Here is a 14,860-nt window from a genome sequence, read left to right as displayed (position 1 = left end):
ACAGATGGCCAGACATGTGTCTGGCACTGTGACAGATGACTAGAGCTGATCTCTGCCAGGAAGCTCCAGTCTAGCAAATAGTCAAATCAGAGAAAAGAGACAGCCGACATCTCAAAGCAGCAACCAGCACGGATCTGCAGAGGAAAATATTCTTTTCCTCTTTGGGCTTCTGGCTTTTCTGTACCGTCATTACCCAAAACTCTCCTGACTCGTCTGAAACTTTCCCATCATTTTCCTAAATATTTGCAAGCCTGGAAAACATTTTCAAACTCTGCGACACTCCAGCACGTTCATGTCCACACAGAGCCGGGCGAGCGGTGTGCCGGTACAAGGAAACACTCTTGGGCACAAATTCCCTTAGCTTTTTTTTTGTGTTTTTTTTAATATGTTGTTGTATATATAGATGGTTCATCCATACACCAACCAAAAGCTTGAGACCTCCACGACAAGTCCAATTGTACATGCTTCAATGATGTATCCAATTGTACTTTCAGTGCCCACAAACACATGTCCTGTAGCCATACTGAACACCGAGAGCATCCTCTGTTTTTGTCCTGAAATCAAGAAGAATTGTCCCCTGATCCGCACCGTAGCCAGGTAATTGGACAACCAGCCATTACAGAGATCGCTTGCAAAGTAACAATTTCACTTTAAATAGTCTTCATCAATTTAAAAAATTTGCAGTCTGATACAGAAGGCTAGGAGACCTGAACAATATGAAAGTGCTAGTCATTAATTTACAGAGATCAGGCATCACATAGTGCTATGAAGTATCCAATATGCTACATATGAATACAGCTGCTTGACACCTTACAAATGCCTCTGGTTGTTTTTCAAGGCTGCTTGAAAAATCAATAACCGTGGCTTGTATGTGCATAAACGTGAGTATTTATGCAGAAAATAACGTAGATATCACCACTACCAGAGGTATGACCTTATTACAGCCAAATGGCCTGTACAGTGATAATGAAGTATTTAGTCCCATTATCAATTTCAAACTGTTAGCCCCCAAATTTGTTTAAGTGGGAAAGAGAGTTGCCATTATGGTATCCCCCTCCACGTCGGACTCCAGAAGACAACGTTGTTCAGAGCTTCTTCTCTTGCATCGTGCTCAAGTTCTTGGTTTGTTTTCCCCAGCCATTGGTTGCATTTGGTTGCTCTCCCACATCTTCTGGTGCTTTATCCCCATTTGACAGATTGAAGAATGACTGAGAAGAACCAGTTCTGGAACCACTACTTAAGGGAACAACACAAGCTTTTTTCACTTCACTACAATCAGTCACAGAGTAATAAAAAGTAGGACAGATGACTCAATTCATTCCTGGAGCGGTGCCTCCGAAGTTGAAGGTTGATGGCACCACTGGCGTTGCAAATTTGTATCCACCGTGTTTCTCTATCATCTTGGATTCTGTAACGAGACGAGAAGGCGCGGTTACGGTAAACTACTGGGTCTCTGAGGCGTGTTTACAAGGCGGCGGCGTGTTCTTACCGTGTGCTGCCCGTCTCTGGTCTGCAAGTGTGCCAATATCCTGAAGCTGCTTTCCTTGTTCCTCGTCAAGGGCTTGTGTTAGTGCCTGGTACCATGCTGGGTCACGTGCCTGGATATCTGCACGGCAAAAATCAAGGGAAGTCAAGTCACTGCACGAGCATGGAAGTGGCAAAAGAGGCGATTCAGACGGACCAAATCCCCCATAATGCAATGTGTTACCAACTATTTTGATCCATTTCATCCATCTAGTTCATATTTTGTGGATTAGCCTTCACACTATTAACATTTCATCTAATAAGTGTGTGTTCTTACTCTGTAGTATGGCTTTGAAGATCTGATACTCGTCGACCAAGTTGTCTTCATCATCTACAGCGGTGTTGTAGCCCTCGAGTGCCGTCTCCTCAGCATCGTCCTCCTCCCAGTCTTCGTCATCTCCGTCCTCTCCCGCCTGCTTCGCCAACATCTCCAGGTATTCCTGTCCCTCTTCGTCAATGTCATCCTCGTCGCTGCCCAGCTCAGCTGACGGCACAGAGAGTGGAGGGTTAATCTGTTAGCATCACTCTGCACACAAAGTGGACAACAAACCGCCAAGTGCCTTCATCTCACCATTTTCATCATCGTCTTCTCCGTTCTCATCATCGTCGTCGTCGTCATTTTCATGTTCTGCTCGACAGGCGTAGGCCCTCTTAAGGCCGCTGAAGAGCAGGATGGCAGCGGGGAGGAGCTGGCCGGCCACCTGGTTGATGGCCTGGGGCCTGTGGTCCAGGTCGATCAGGGCACACAGACCCAGGACGCACATCTTCCTGTCATGGAGGCTGCAAGTACAGAAGAACCAGAGAGTTAGAGATGCCATCAATCCACAAGTTGACGAAACGTGTAGTTAACTTGGCCAATGAGAGTCGAGAATCAAACCGATCTTACCCGAGGAAGCAGTCGACATCTTTGAGCCACTGTGTGATGAAGTGGTTAGTGATGGGCTCAGTGTTGTTGGGGAAGCGGAGGTTCTCCAGGGTGTTGAGAAGAAGAGGGGGGCTGTAGTAAAGTGCAGCGATGGCCACCTGCAGGCACATAGTCCTCAGCTCACTGGTCTTCACCTCCCGGGTCAGACGCTCCAGTGCAGCCGTTACAAACAAAGGCACAACCTGCAACACGAGCAACAACAACACAACAATGTAGAAAAGAGACCTACAGAACCTTACAGCCGTGTAGAGATGTCTACAACGCACTATCCTTTTGAAGTTAATGCACTGAGACTTAAACACAAATGTATTCCTCTGTAGCAGACACTGACCTGATCGATGCCGCGACCTTTGCACTGCAGAATGATGACCTCCAGTAGCTTGGCTGCGTGACACTCGGGATCCTCACCTGGATCCCCCGTCAGGACCTGAGTGAAGACACACACTGATGTCAACTTACAGGCACACTGATCAGCAGTAAGAGCTGTTGTATACACACACACAATCTAATATCCTGTGATGAAGTGTATCAGTATTTACCTTCTTGCACATGCTATAGATAATCTCCAGGTATTTGGTGTCGGACAGGAGCGTGTCTGTATCCACTGTGACGTAGTTATGGAGCAGAGGCATCATATCTGGAAACAAAACAAGACGTTTGAGTCACAGCAGAACTTCCAGCGCAAATGTTTTGTCTGTAGTCATTCAGAGAAACCTTCTTAACTGGAGATCCTACCTGTGAAGTAGTCGAATCCATCCTGCTGGAAGACTTCGTAGACCAGGGGAAGAAGCTGCCACATCTGCGGTGACACCTGCTGGCACGTCAGGCTGTGGGCCAGGGACAGGATCTCCTCGTAAAACTCTGCATGAGAGAAGAGGCGGCATGTAGAAGGGGGAGAGGTTCAACAGCCAAACACCTGAGCCAGCAGGCGGTGCGTTGGCAGGACACACCCTGAGGAATGCAGAAGGACATGAAGAAGCAGTCCTGCTTACCCAGAACGTGTTGCTGCAGCACCGTGCCGATCACCTGCAGGCAGATTCCCTCCAGCTGCTGGGTGATCTGAGAATGTGGAACAGATAATCCATGTTTAATGAAGATAATCAATAGTTGCAAGGTAGCGCACACACACGCACACACACACACACACACTGAGTCGCCTGTAGCTGTGCTGTGAACGGAACGAGAGCCCAGCTTGTGGTTCGTCTTTGCGGCAGGCACTCGCACACTTTTCCGTCTGTCGCACGCGTCAGCATGCGATGTTGCATAACGTTCATTAACCGTTTCTGCCTCGCATCCAAAAAGTTAAAACCACCACACAGGGGAACCGAGTCACGAGAGCAGCCATGAGTCAATCATTCTGAGTCAAAACAAGCACCTGTGTGTGTGAGTGTGTGTGTGTGTGTGTGTGTGTGTGTGTGTGTGTGTGTGTGTGTGTGTGTGTGTGTGTGTGTGTGTGTGTGTGTGTGTGTGTGTGTGTCCACCTGTCCTCTAATGTATCTGCTCCAACGCATAGATCAAATGTGGCCATTAGCCAGCTTCCCTGTGCAGCTGACAGGACTTCCCTGCAGCCACAGTGAAGTGCTTCAGCGAGCCCTCAAACCCAAACGACTCCTTTGTGACGTAATCAAAACGCCGCTCGGTCCAATCTAACGGCTCTCTGGCTCGAAGTATCAGCGGCCCTATGGTTCTGCAGACACGGTGGCAACGTGCCCCGGCACTATTTCTAGCTCCTGCCTCAGCCTCTGAGTCATTCTGAACACGGTGAGAACAGAGTGTGTTTCCAGGAGTTGGTGGGTGGCTGAAGTGTGTTGGCAGTAAAACTACAAGCAGGCCAGAGCTGCTTCGGCACAGGAAGTGGCACTGAGCTGGGCGATCGGTCAGGAGAGAGAGAGAGAGAGTGTGTGTGTGTGTGTGTGTTTGGGGGGCCGCCTGCTCACCTCTTTATGGTCCTCCACCACACTCAGCAGCGTGTCGATGGTGTTGAGGATGCCCATAGCCGTCACAGCCTTGTCGTCTCCCCCCTCCTCGTCCGGCCCCGTCTGAATCACTTGGTTGAACGTCATCGCCTGACAGAGGAGGCACATGTGAGATTGTTATGCAAGTTCCGAGAACAAACGCACCGCTACTTCACACAGGAAGCCACGGCAATTTCCTAGCCTTGCTTCATATCGACTGAACTCAGAGCGCTTTCAGACGCTCCCTCCCTCCTGAGTGAACTCACCAGATGCTGCGTCATCTCTACTGCGATGGGTGTGACCTCGTCGCTGTATTCACAGATCATCTTCTGTATCACATTGGTGAGGTCATCGTTCTCTGTCTCCCTGACGATATGCAGGAGCGCCTGCATCACTGGCCGGATGAAGGGAGTGATGTATTCTTTGGCTGAAAAATACAAAAGAGTTTGATTTTACAAAGAATCCATTCATGAGGCCTCCGTTTCCCTTTGTGGCGTCTGTGGCTTGCGTCCTCTGACTGAGCCCCATGTCTTCCTCACCTTTCTCCTGGTTGCTGATGAGGACCTGCAGGGCGATAGCGGCCTCCACCTTCACCGGCATCTCGTTGTCGTTGATCAGACAGAGGCGGGTCAGTTCCAGGGCCGTCTGCAGGTTCTGGTCGCTTTTGAATTTCACCTCGCAGAAGTAATGCAGCACCCAACAGGCCTGTGGAGAGAGAGAGAGGGAGAGAGGGGAGAGGCTGAGAGAACGCTCCAGCACAAAGCCGCCTCATCCAGTGCAACACACACACACACGTCTCAGGTCCGCCCGCTGGGATAAGATGACTTACTCTGGCTCTCATGTAGCCCAGTTCACTACGGAAGAGGGAGAAGACATGATTCTGCAGCATGAACTCCATCTGGTCCTTATAAATCTTTTTCTGTACAGAGAAGAGAACAGGAAGTTACACAAACCACCAGTTAAGCACTTATCCCATAAAAAGAACAAACCGAGAGACATTCCGAGGACAAAGGACTCGCATCGCGCCGTCCAAGCCGAGAGAAGATTAACGGGCGGAGAAACGTTACCTTCAGTAGGATCTCAGCCAGAGAGCCGATCATGTGGAGGGCGCCGTCCTTTTTCCTGGGGTCAGAGGCCGGATCGGTCAGGATCTGGTAGCAGAAGCCCATCGTCTTTTGCAGGACCTGAAGCGGAGCGAGGCGACAAAAGGGATGAGTGAGGCGTCGGGAGAGAGGCGGCTTCACTTTGTGGTTCTGCTACGACGCTTTCTTTTTATAATCTGCAGATTTGCATCAAAGCCAAATCACAGATTCAAAAAGGAATTCACAGAGCTTCAATCTCACCTCTCTCCTTTTGTTGCATGCAGTGAAGAGGAGCGTCTGGGCCGCTGTGGTAGGAGAGATGAAGTCCTCAAACACATCTAGAATGGGGACGCAGAGAGGAGACGTTGTGTTAAAAAGCTGAACATGTAAAATGGTTTGAGATCATGAGAGCAGATTCACGCCTCACCAAATTTCATGCGGATGTATTCATAAGGATCCTCCTGCCACAGCTCCTCGTCACTGTCCGTGTAGCACATGAGGGGGAAAACCACGTCCTGAATGATGCCCTGGACACACACACACACACACGCACGCACGCACACACACGCAAACACACACACACACACACACACACACACACACACAAACAAGCGTGTTCAAATAAGACTGCTGCTGCTTCTTCTTTCCTGTTTAGTCAACACAGTGGACTGATGAAATAAAGGAAGTTGAATAGTTGAGGTAAACATCTTTGGTGTTTAAATATAACTCCAGTAATTGTAGCTTGGGCTGAATACTTCCTTCAATCATCTGCCCATCAACACACACAAGCATGTTGTCACTAGACCTCAGCTCTGCCGTGTGGTGTGTGTGTGTGTGTGCGCAGGGCAGAGTCTGAGCCGTGTCTCTGTGTTCCTACCTGGATGTGTAGTTTGAGGTTCTTCCAGGTCAGAGCGTGTGCGATGCCCTGGTTGATGTAGTTGAGTGTCTGCTGCAGGACTCTAGGGGCCACATATTGCTTTTCCTTGTATTGATACAAGACTTTCAGCAGCACCTAGCAGACGGAAGAACAAAAGTCAGTCCTCGTTTCTGTGATGCACTAACCAAAGACACACAAACCGGATGAGTGCAGATCACAGTGAACCCTGCAGACTTCTTACCAGCTGAGCAGGGACGGCGTATTCCTTGAGGAAAAGATCTGCAAACTCTGTGTACTCTTTGGTTGTGTTGCCTGGGCTTCCATATCTGCAGAGAGGATGGAGAAGTGGAGTAAATAAAAATGTTTAAGTAATACTATGATTATACATTCTCCCTTAACCCTGAACATGCTGAAGTCTACGTTACACCATGGGTCTAAGTGTGATGAAAGGGTTAAATGAGGGACTAGGAGGACTAACTAAGAGCTGAGGATGAGTTACATGTGAATGAAGCTTATTAAGAGGCTATAAGGAGCGTTTTTGAGCAGAGGGAGATGGGCTGGTGTGTGTGGGCTGGTGGGACACAGTTGGAGAGGCGCACACACACACACTCCCCCCACAGCAGCAGCAGGTGGGCCAGAGAGAGACGGAGCACCGGGCTCACAGTGCCGATGGGATCTTACCTCTCAAACAGTCGGGCCAGGATGTGAAGGGCCCACTTCTTACACTTCCACCAGGGCAGCTCGGGCCGCTCGTCTTCGTCCACCTGCATCGTCTCCTGCCAGGACAAGAAGCAACCAGCACAGGCGTCAGTTTACGGAGAGCTGTGTACTTTCTGTATGCAACCACTTCAACATTAGAGCAGCGTGTGTTAATGTCGTTCTCTCACCGGAGGCACATCTCTGTCCACCACCGTCTTCAGGATCTCCATCCACTCTGTCAGGTTCTGTCTGTTGATGAGCTCCAGGGGGAGGTTGTACTGTGAGGACAAACCAGGAAGTCCATTTAGGTTGGAACAAATCAGGATTATTAACAATGTAAACTGCTCACATTCTGTACTATGTTATGTTTGAATCATGGTCGATTTCATGCTGATTCAGCGTTAACTCTTTTATCTCTGTAGTGCTGCAGTGTTTGTGTGTGTGTGTGTGTGTGGATCAGAGAGACTGAAACCACACAGGAAGCTTAGTCTGAGACGAGCAGACACCAGGTCTCTCGTGTCTCCATTACCTGGAACAGAGCATATAGGATTTTGAAGATCTGTTTCTGCACGAGGACAGAGTCGCTGGAGGCGTCGGCCAGCAGCTGGATGTAGCGTTCTTTCAGCATGGGCATAAAGATGTGCATGGCCGCCACCAGGGGCTGGCGCTCTTCTGGTTTCTTGTATCTGTTCGATGGCAACAAAAACACAACGTTAAGCCCACGACCTACAGACTCACACACCGCAGGAAACAGAGAAGTGGGACCTACTCGTAGTTCTTGACGAGCTGGTAGAGGCAGAGCAAGATGCCCAGCCACCCTGAGCTGTTGTCCGACTGCAGGTAGAAGCCGATCTTGTCTACAATGGTTGTCCACTTGCCGGGGTAGTCGTGTTTGATCATGTGGTGTATACATGTCGTCAGCTGGACCCTGACGAGTGAATAGATGGTTTTAGATGGGGAGGGGGGGCGTGGGTGAAACTGAGACAGAGTGTCCCCTTCCTGCCGCTCTTCTTTCTTGTATTCAAAGCGTGGTTACCTGATGCGCTCGGGTGAGTGGATGATGGCTTCCACTATGTTGTCTCGAATGAACTGCCTGTCCTCGTCCGGGATGTTATTCACGGGCGTCTCTGTGGCAGTCTCTCCATCGCTCCAGTGCTGGGTTATCATGTTCTTAAGGTATATCACACCTAGATAAAGACACAAACACAAAGAGCGCCGGTTACAGACTGACCCCTTTTTACAGAACACAACCTTCAACAACACCGATCACACAGGCAGGAGAGTCATATGGTTTAATAGAAGCATCCAGTGGGTAAACCAGGAGACAGTCTCATGACACAGCAGGAGGAGGACAGGGAGGTGTTGTGGTTTTCCAGAGAATCCCTATGTTCAGTGATTCCTCCTGAAGGCTGCACTGCCAGAATTCTGCCTGAACAAACCCCGACACACCGTTAAAGGGACCTAGATAGAAGCATTAGTGGAAATCTAAGAGTCTAAAGCCTCATCTGCCTCAATCCTAACTTCAGAGATGCGTTGTTCCATCTGATCTGAATGTGGCACACGGGTGTCAGCTGGACGGGCGTCTACAAAGAGGGGCCCCGCTGAGGTCTGCGGCTCACGGGGGAGAGAGGCATCTGAGGGAGCGGAGGAGAGCCAGGGCCGGGAGGCGGACGTCAGACTGCTGACACACGTGTCTACACACCGCTGGCGAGGCAATCATAATCCAGCCTGTGACTGCTGACGGCGCATAAAGCCCCCCCTAACACCGCCTCCAAGACCACCAAACTGTACCAACACACAGCACGGTGAAGCCTGAGAGGAGGAGAACTACAGCAGCTATAATGGATGAAATAGCCACAGAATGCATCATTATATCAATAATTTAATGTTTTTGTTTGTTTGGACTGACAGGGTTTCTGGAAGTGTGCTGAGTATTTACCACCTTCCAATGAGAGCCGGAACGCAGCATTACAGCAGCTATTGTCGCAATTTCCTCACGACGCTTAACGCCACTTCCACATTTGAGCCATGGTGGTCAGAGAGGGAGGAGACGGGAGCGAGACAGCTCTCCGTCATGATAAGACTCCATGTAGAGCAGGGGAGCATCTGTTGCGTGGAGACGGTTTGTGTTTCCCTGTAGACAGACTTTGTGTTCTCGACACTTAAACTTAAGTGCAGCAGCAGGGACATATAGAGGCAAACTTAGTCTAGATTGACTTCTTACAGCTCATGACTTCATGTTCAGCAGAGAATGCTAAATTTTGAAGCACAGCACTTTGAGTCTCAAAGAGAAAACTGTGACATGACAGTTTCTCAGTTAGCCTCTGTAGTTGGTGTAATCATTACTGAACCACCCGGGACGTTTAAGCAGCCAGGAGCAACACAGCAGGAGCATCTCGGCTGTGTCGGCCGTCTCTTTGGTACAGAGATGGAGAGGCATCATTACTGCACATCCATTGTCTGGGACGTTATTATGACTAATAAGTCAACACCTTTCTGGCACAGCAACATTTTACAAAAGTAAAACCTATCTATATTTAAGCCACCCCCACATGTCCACTGCACTCCAGTGAGGCACTTTAGCCTCACAAAAATCACAAGAGACAATAATGTATCATCACTTAGCTTCTTTTTGTTTTTTTTAACCATTATATAAGTGAGCTGTCCAACAATGAATCAGAACATATCTGATGTAAACAGGAGTCTGCAACAATCTCCACATGAGCTCAACAGCAGCCCGACACACTCTTCTGGTGGAAATGTCAAATTCAACCATCAGATGAATCGTCAATGTTTAAGGGACTGCAGCAATTTTCTGATTTGTATTGCAGTTCTTTGCCATGATTTGAGGCTTATAAAGTTTCCCATTGAGCCTTGTTTACCAGAGCACAGATAACATGTCCACCTCTGCATCCTCCCTCACCAACATGGGGATTCCTCTCTCTCCCCCTCCCTCCCTCCCTCAGTAAGGATTCATTACAGAGGTTCTATTCCGGCACAATATTTGACGGCATTTGATTTCAAGTTGCACATTCATTTCCTGGGCACTATAATGACCATTGAGACTCACCTGCTTGCCTGACAGGCAAATCCAACTGTTCAGACATGGTGACACGCAGCAGGGTGGACACAAAGTTTACCTGGGTGTGACCCTGCAAATCAGAATGGAAAAACAGTTAGAAAGAATAGACGCCCACATCTGAATGTTAATGTTGTTCAGCTTAACTGTGACTAGCAACCAGAATGTATTAAGGCACAATCGATGTTAAGGGATCATATGGACCCTAAAGGTTCACATGAAGACCACTCCTGCTCAGGGGACCTAGGGCCTGTTGGGAGTGGTAGTTAAGTGACTCATGTTTCCAGCCCCTGGATACCAGGATGGTGCCGGGGCGTCTTCAGGAAAGTATTCAATCAGCCCTTTACTGTCAACTCAATCAGAAAATGACCACGACTGAGTGATAGATCAGCAGTTCTGTTAAATATTCTGGTATATGTCGTGACCTGAATCACTGCTGTAGCAACGCAAGGCACTAAATTCTATACAAACACAAAAGGTAAAGCAATCATCCATGTTAAGAAAGTGAAAGCAAATCTCCGTCCTCCACGAATGAAAATCTAAACTGATCAATAGGCTGAATTTCTACATTAATGATTTATTGAACTGAAGAATGTGTCAAATTGTTCTCACATTGAACGGAGAGACTTCTCTTATAATCTACTGCCAATCGAAGGCCGAGTCACATCTGTCTACAACATTGTGATGTCAGAGACATGACTCAAGTTCCTGTGATGACTAATGACCCCATTCCCCATAAAGATCAAAGAGCAACTCAATACATTTTTTTTTTCTTATCAACCCACACCCTGATGACATACAGTATGATCCGTGTATGAGACATGTCTACCACCACAACCACAGAAGGGCTTTCTGGTGTTTGTGTCCCATTACCATTTACCTGATGCATCTTGTAACCTGTAAGTAAATTACTCACGGTCTCCCAATTTTTTCACACTTTATTCACTATTCAGTCTCCACTTTCTACATGCAGACACTTCAATTTAATGTATTGATGGAGCCTGCAGGAAGCAGACGGCTGATACACACCACTTATCAGCTGCAATCCTTTATTGCTACTTGTACATTGTTTGATTCTTTTATTTTCCATCTATAATTTACCTCTGAATGATTTTATTTTCTGTAGTTCTGATTACTTGTTTGGGCAACAACATCGATTGATAAAAATGCAGAGAACCAAACTGCTTCCCAGGCGCAGTGGAGAGCTTTATTCTTCAAACACAATAGAGCAAAAAACTTTATTGTAGGTGTAATGGTACGGTTCACGTCAGATTACAACACTCATCATCCCTGCAGAAATGTAAAAAAAGAAAATGAAGCTTTGGTGTGGGAGCGTTCCACTCATGAGGCTGAAGGGAAACATGCAGGGTTCAACTCCAACTCCCACAGATTCATATTCATGCCTTCAGCCATTATGGTGCTCCAGTAAAGACTGAAGCATACATTTGTACGGTCATATCTGCAGGTTCTACAATATACTGAACTACTGCTTTCATAAACTTTCTACTCCAACACAGTCGGTCACTCTGGAAACGTTTCTACCAAGCAACAAGGGAACGTCTCCCCAACTGTGCCCTCCATGTTCAGCATTCATGTGGTGATATTACACCTTTATAAAATATAGGAATGGGAACAAACGTGCTAAGTGAGTGTCGTCTATGACTGTTTAATTTTAGTTAGATTAGAACATTAATGAAGCCACAGCACAGTGTTTTAAGTGCGTGTGTGTGTGACCTAATACTGCTGAATCAAACATTATTAAAACATAACATTTACTGACAACTATACCAACAGATAATTCACCCAGTTCAAATATAACAACTTATTACCTTATTATTTTGTTTCACATCGCTGTTAAATGGAGCCCTTTAAATCTGAAATGTAACTTTTGGGATCTGGAATGTGAGAGGAATTCTAAACATTTCTGACGTTAATCAGACCGGTTTCTTCCGATTACGCTGACTCAACGGTATGAAATTCTGTATCACATTACTCTTTTAGAATAGATCCTGTAGATTTGTATCCATTAACAACTACGAACACCTAACAGAAGAAAATGGAAACTAGACAATCGAGTGAAACACAAAGTAGAGAGTTGGCTGCTCTGCTGACTCAACCGAGACATTCCTGCTAACTGAACCTTAGCAAATATCACATGGAACTCAGTCCAGGACGTATGAAATCATTTACTAAAAATATACCGCAATATTTAAGGTTCGCGAGCAGAGAGTGACAATCCTGCGTGCTAACAGCAGCGCGTCGTTAGCAGCGGCGAGCTAACTCCGTGGTAAAGTGAATGTCATCTCTGCTGGGTTTGTCAGTGACACGTGAGCAGCAGCTACGGCACTCCAGCCAACAAGTAGCCAAGTTAGCTCGCCATAGCCTAGCAGCTAGCCATTAATTACGCGTTGTCAAGTCACTTACTAACGCACGCCGCCCCGTTCACATGTTTACATCGGCACTTTAACACACCGAGCACGTAACCACGACACCGCTTCACCATTGAAATTAACCAAAACCTGCGTGACGAGCTAACAATTAGCTGCTCACCACCGCGAGTGGGGCTAGCCTGTTAGCATTAGCGACACAGCTGGCTCACCCGTATGCTAACGTTGGCGTTAGTTACTGGCACGCGAGTTTGTCATCAAAATACACAAACGATGGTGGCTTCACGTTAACGGGTATAAAGCTGTGACGGGGCCGAGGGGATGAATATGTAGAATAGCGTCATTTAACGCTCCGTCTGTGGCCGTTATCGACAGCAGATCCCAGCCTTCGTGATCGCACCATCTTGATGTTATGAGCGGACGAGGCCCGATCCGAGACCGCGCCACAACTACCATCATCCTCGCCTCTTCATCTTAACTTTTACCTCGTTCAGCCGTCTCTCCGCGGCCTCCCGCAGGTTGGGGTCCATGGTGCCCCGCAGGGCCTCGACCAAAGCCTCTGGATCCATAGCAAAATCTCTGTTTACGGCTCGGATTTTAATATTTCACAGGTCTATCAATTCCCAGTCACTGCGCACATGGACGCACGGCTCTCCGGTTACCCGGCGCGAAAGGAAGCAGTGAATGAAGTACCCGGATAGATCAGCGCCAAATTTGTGCAACAAGAACATGCGCTTCCGACGGAGGAATTGTGGGAGTTGTAGTTTTCAGTTTGTAGCATTATGTCGTAGCTCTGTGCTGTAGTTCTCTAAAGTGAACCCCGGCTGGATACATTGATTCCAGAAAATAAATTTGGATTCTAGATTTATTTTTCCAGTAACAAATTTACAATAAACACATAATACACCTTTTGTATGTATAAGGTAGAAAAAGCAGAAAAAGAAAACAAGACTTTATTACATTATATTATATTATATTATATTATATTATATTATATTATATTATATTATATTATATTAAATTATATTAAATTTTATTATAATAAGTATATTGTATTGTATTGTATTGTATTATATTATATTATATTATATTATATTATATTATACTATATTATATTATTATACTATTATACTAATATTATTATTATTATTGTTATTATTATTATTATTATTATTATTATTATTATTATTATTATTATCATTATCATTATTATTAATCAGTGGCCCTAATACTCCTCTGTAGGTTTCAGCAGCAATACAACATGGCTTAAAACATGCCGGCATGGGGGCTCACATATTTCAGGGTGGATTATGTTTTTGCAGGACATATTGGCCCATGTGTGGCCAAATTGGTTGTTCTATGCTTTTCCCGCAATTCCATTGATCCTGGCCTAGCTACTCAAGATTTCAAGAGGAATCACATAGTATTGCTAGTAGCTCCCAACTGACAACGATATACTTGATCAGGTGTGTTTTGAGTGTAATCAGAGATGTTTTTAGTAATACATTTTTACATGCAAACAATACTTTTCAAACCTTCCAAAAAAGCAAATCAAACAGCAAAAAAAAAACAGGGAATCAGGCATCAGTGAAGATCACATTATTGCAACAAATGACAGCAAAATATAAAATGAATATATCAATATAAGTCTGTCCTACAAACTGTATTAAAGATAGATAGATAGATCATTCATGATCATCATACATATGAGGGGTTCAATACAATGTGTACCAGCCCTCCTATTGCCTCTTAACTTGCCAGAAACATTATCCAGGGGTCCCCGCATTTGCCTCAGGTGCTTATCATTTCATTTACATTTTCACTTTATGTTTTATTTCTTTACAGAATTATAGCAGTGGGGGACATGAACGTTCAAAAAATGATTTCATGAAAGATGTCACAGTTGATAATGACGTCATTCGTTATGTCATGAAGGGGTGACTTTACTAGCGTTAAAGCTATTCAGGGGGAGGAATGAGGGTAAAAGGAAGGGGAGGATGTTACAGGAGGGTCATCGCGACAAATTGGAGTGTGTCTCTGTTTATCTTTTGTTTGTGTTGAGTTGTGCCAAGCACGATCCTACAATTGCCTGCAACATGCGTCACTGTTGGCAAGAAGCTGAACCATGACTGAAATGATGAGTTTCCTTTCACCTTTGTCAGGCAGCAATCACCAGTCAGGCTTGCTCTCGCAGTAACCATTAACAAAGGTCAGGAGAATGAGAGAATGAAGGGTGCTTTGCTCTAGATCAATATAAAGCCATTGGACGAGCTTTTAGCCTACACCTAATGTACATGTGCATTATTAGTAAAAGCAGGAGATGCCTTATCCG

At 46.2% G+C, this 14,860-nt stretch overlaps 1 protein-coding gene across 1 annotated transcript; it reads right to left on the bottom strand.

The window, feature by feature from the left end:
* Nucleotides 1–565: 565 nt before the first annotated feature.
* On the bottom strand, nucleotides 566–13,213 carry ipo7 (importin 7). The gene is made up of 25 exons (XM_076155519.1): nucleotides 13,014–13,213; nucleotides 10,133–10,214; nucleotides 8,099–8,249; nucleotides 7,832–7,990; nucleotides 7,592–7,748; nucleotides 7,251–7,340; nucleotides 7,045–7,139; nucleotides 6,605–6,689; nucleotides 6,364–6,498; nucleotides 5,914–6,013; nucleotides 5,748–5,824; nucleotides 5,472–5,588; nucleotides 5,234–5,323; nucleotides 4,944–5,109; nucleotides 4,671–4,831; nucleotides 4,387–4,515; nucleotides 3,442–3,508; nucleotides 3,185–3,310; nucleotides 2,989–3,086; nucleotides 2,781–2,876; nucleotides 2,411–2,631; nucleotides 2,096–2,304; nucleotides 1,802–2,008; nucleotides 1,490–1,606; nucleotides 566–1,408 (listed from the first exon to the last, which is right to left on the bottom strand). Exons 1-25 carry the CDS (start codon nucleotides 13,095–13,097, stop codon nucleotides 1,311–1,313), a joined length of 3,117 nt encoding a protein of 1,038 aa, XP_076011634.1. The 5' UTR covers nucleotides 13,098–13,213; the 3' UTR covers nucleotides 566–1,310.
* Between the last annotated feature and the right edge of the window lie 1,647 nt (nucleotides 13,214–14,860).

This window comes from Genypterus blacodes, unplaced genomic scaffold (genome assembly GCF_046128005.1).
Source record: "Genypterus blacodes isolate CSIRO-AG114 ecotype Tasmania unplaced genomic scaffold, CSIRO-AGI_Gbla_v1 ptg000067l_1, whole genome shotgun sequence".
NCBI lineage: Eukaryota > Metazoa > Chordata > Actinopteri > Ophidiiformes > Ophidiidae > Genypterus > Genypterus blacodes.
The sequence above is the reverse complement of the archived record's forward strand: the minus strand, read 5'-3'. Positions and strand labels throughout refer to the sequence as shown.

Bases quoted from the DNA above. Each gene is read 5' to 3' on its own strand.
- ipo7 (XM_076155519.1), bottom strand. From the start codon at position 13,097: ATGGATCCAGAGGCTTTGGTCGAGGCCCTGCGGGGCACCATGGACCCC. The intron at 7,341-7,591 runs GTAATGGAGACA...TTGTCCTCACAG, and splicing joins TCCTATATGCTCTGTTCCAG to TACAACCTCCCCCTGGAGCT. The intron at 5,110-5,233 runs GTAAGTCATCTT...CTCTCTCCACAG, and splicing joins TGGGCTACATGAGAGCCAGA to GCCTGTTGGGTGCTGCATTA.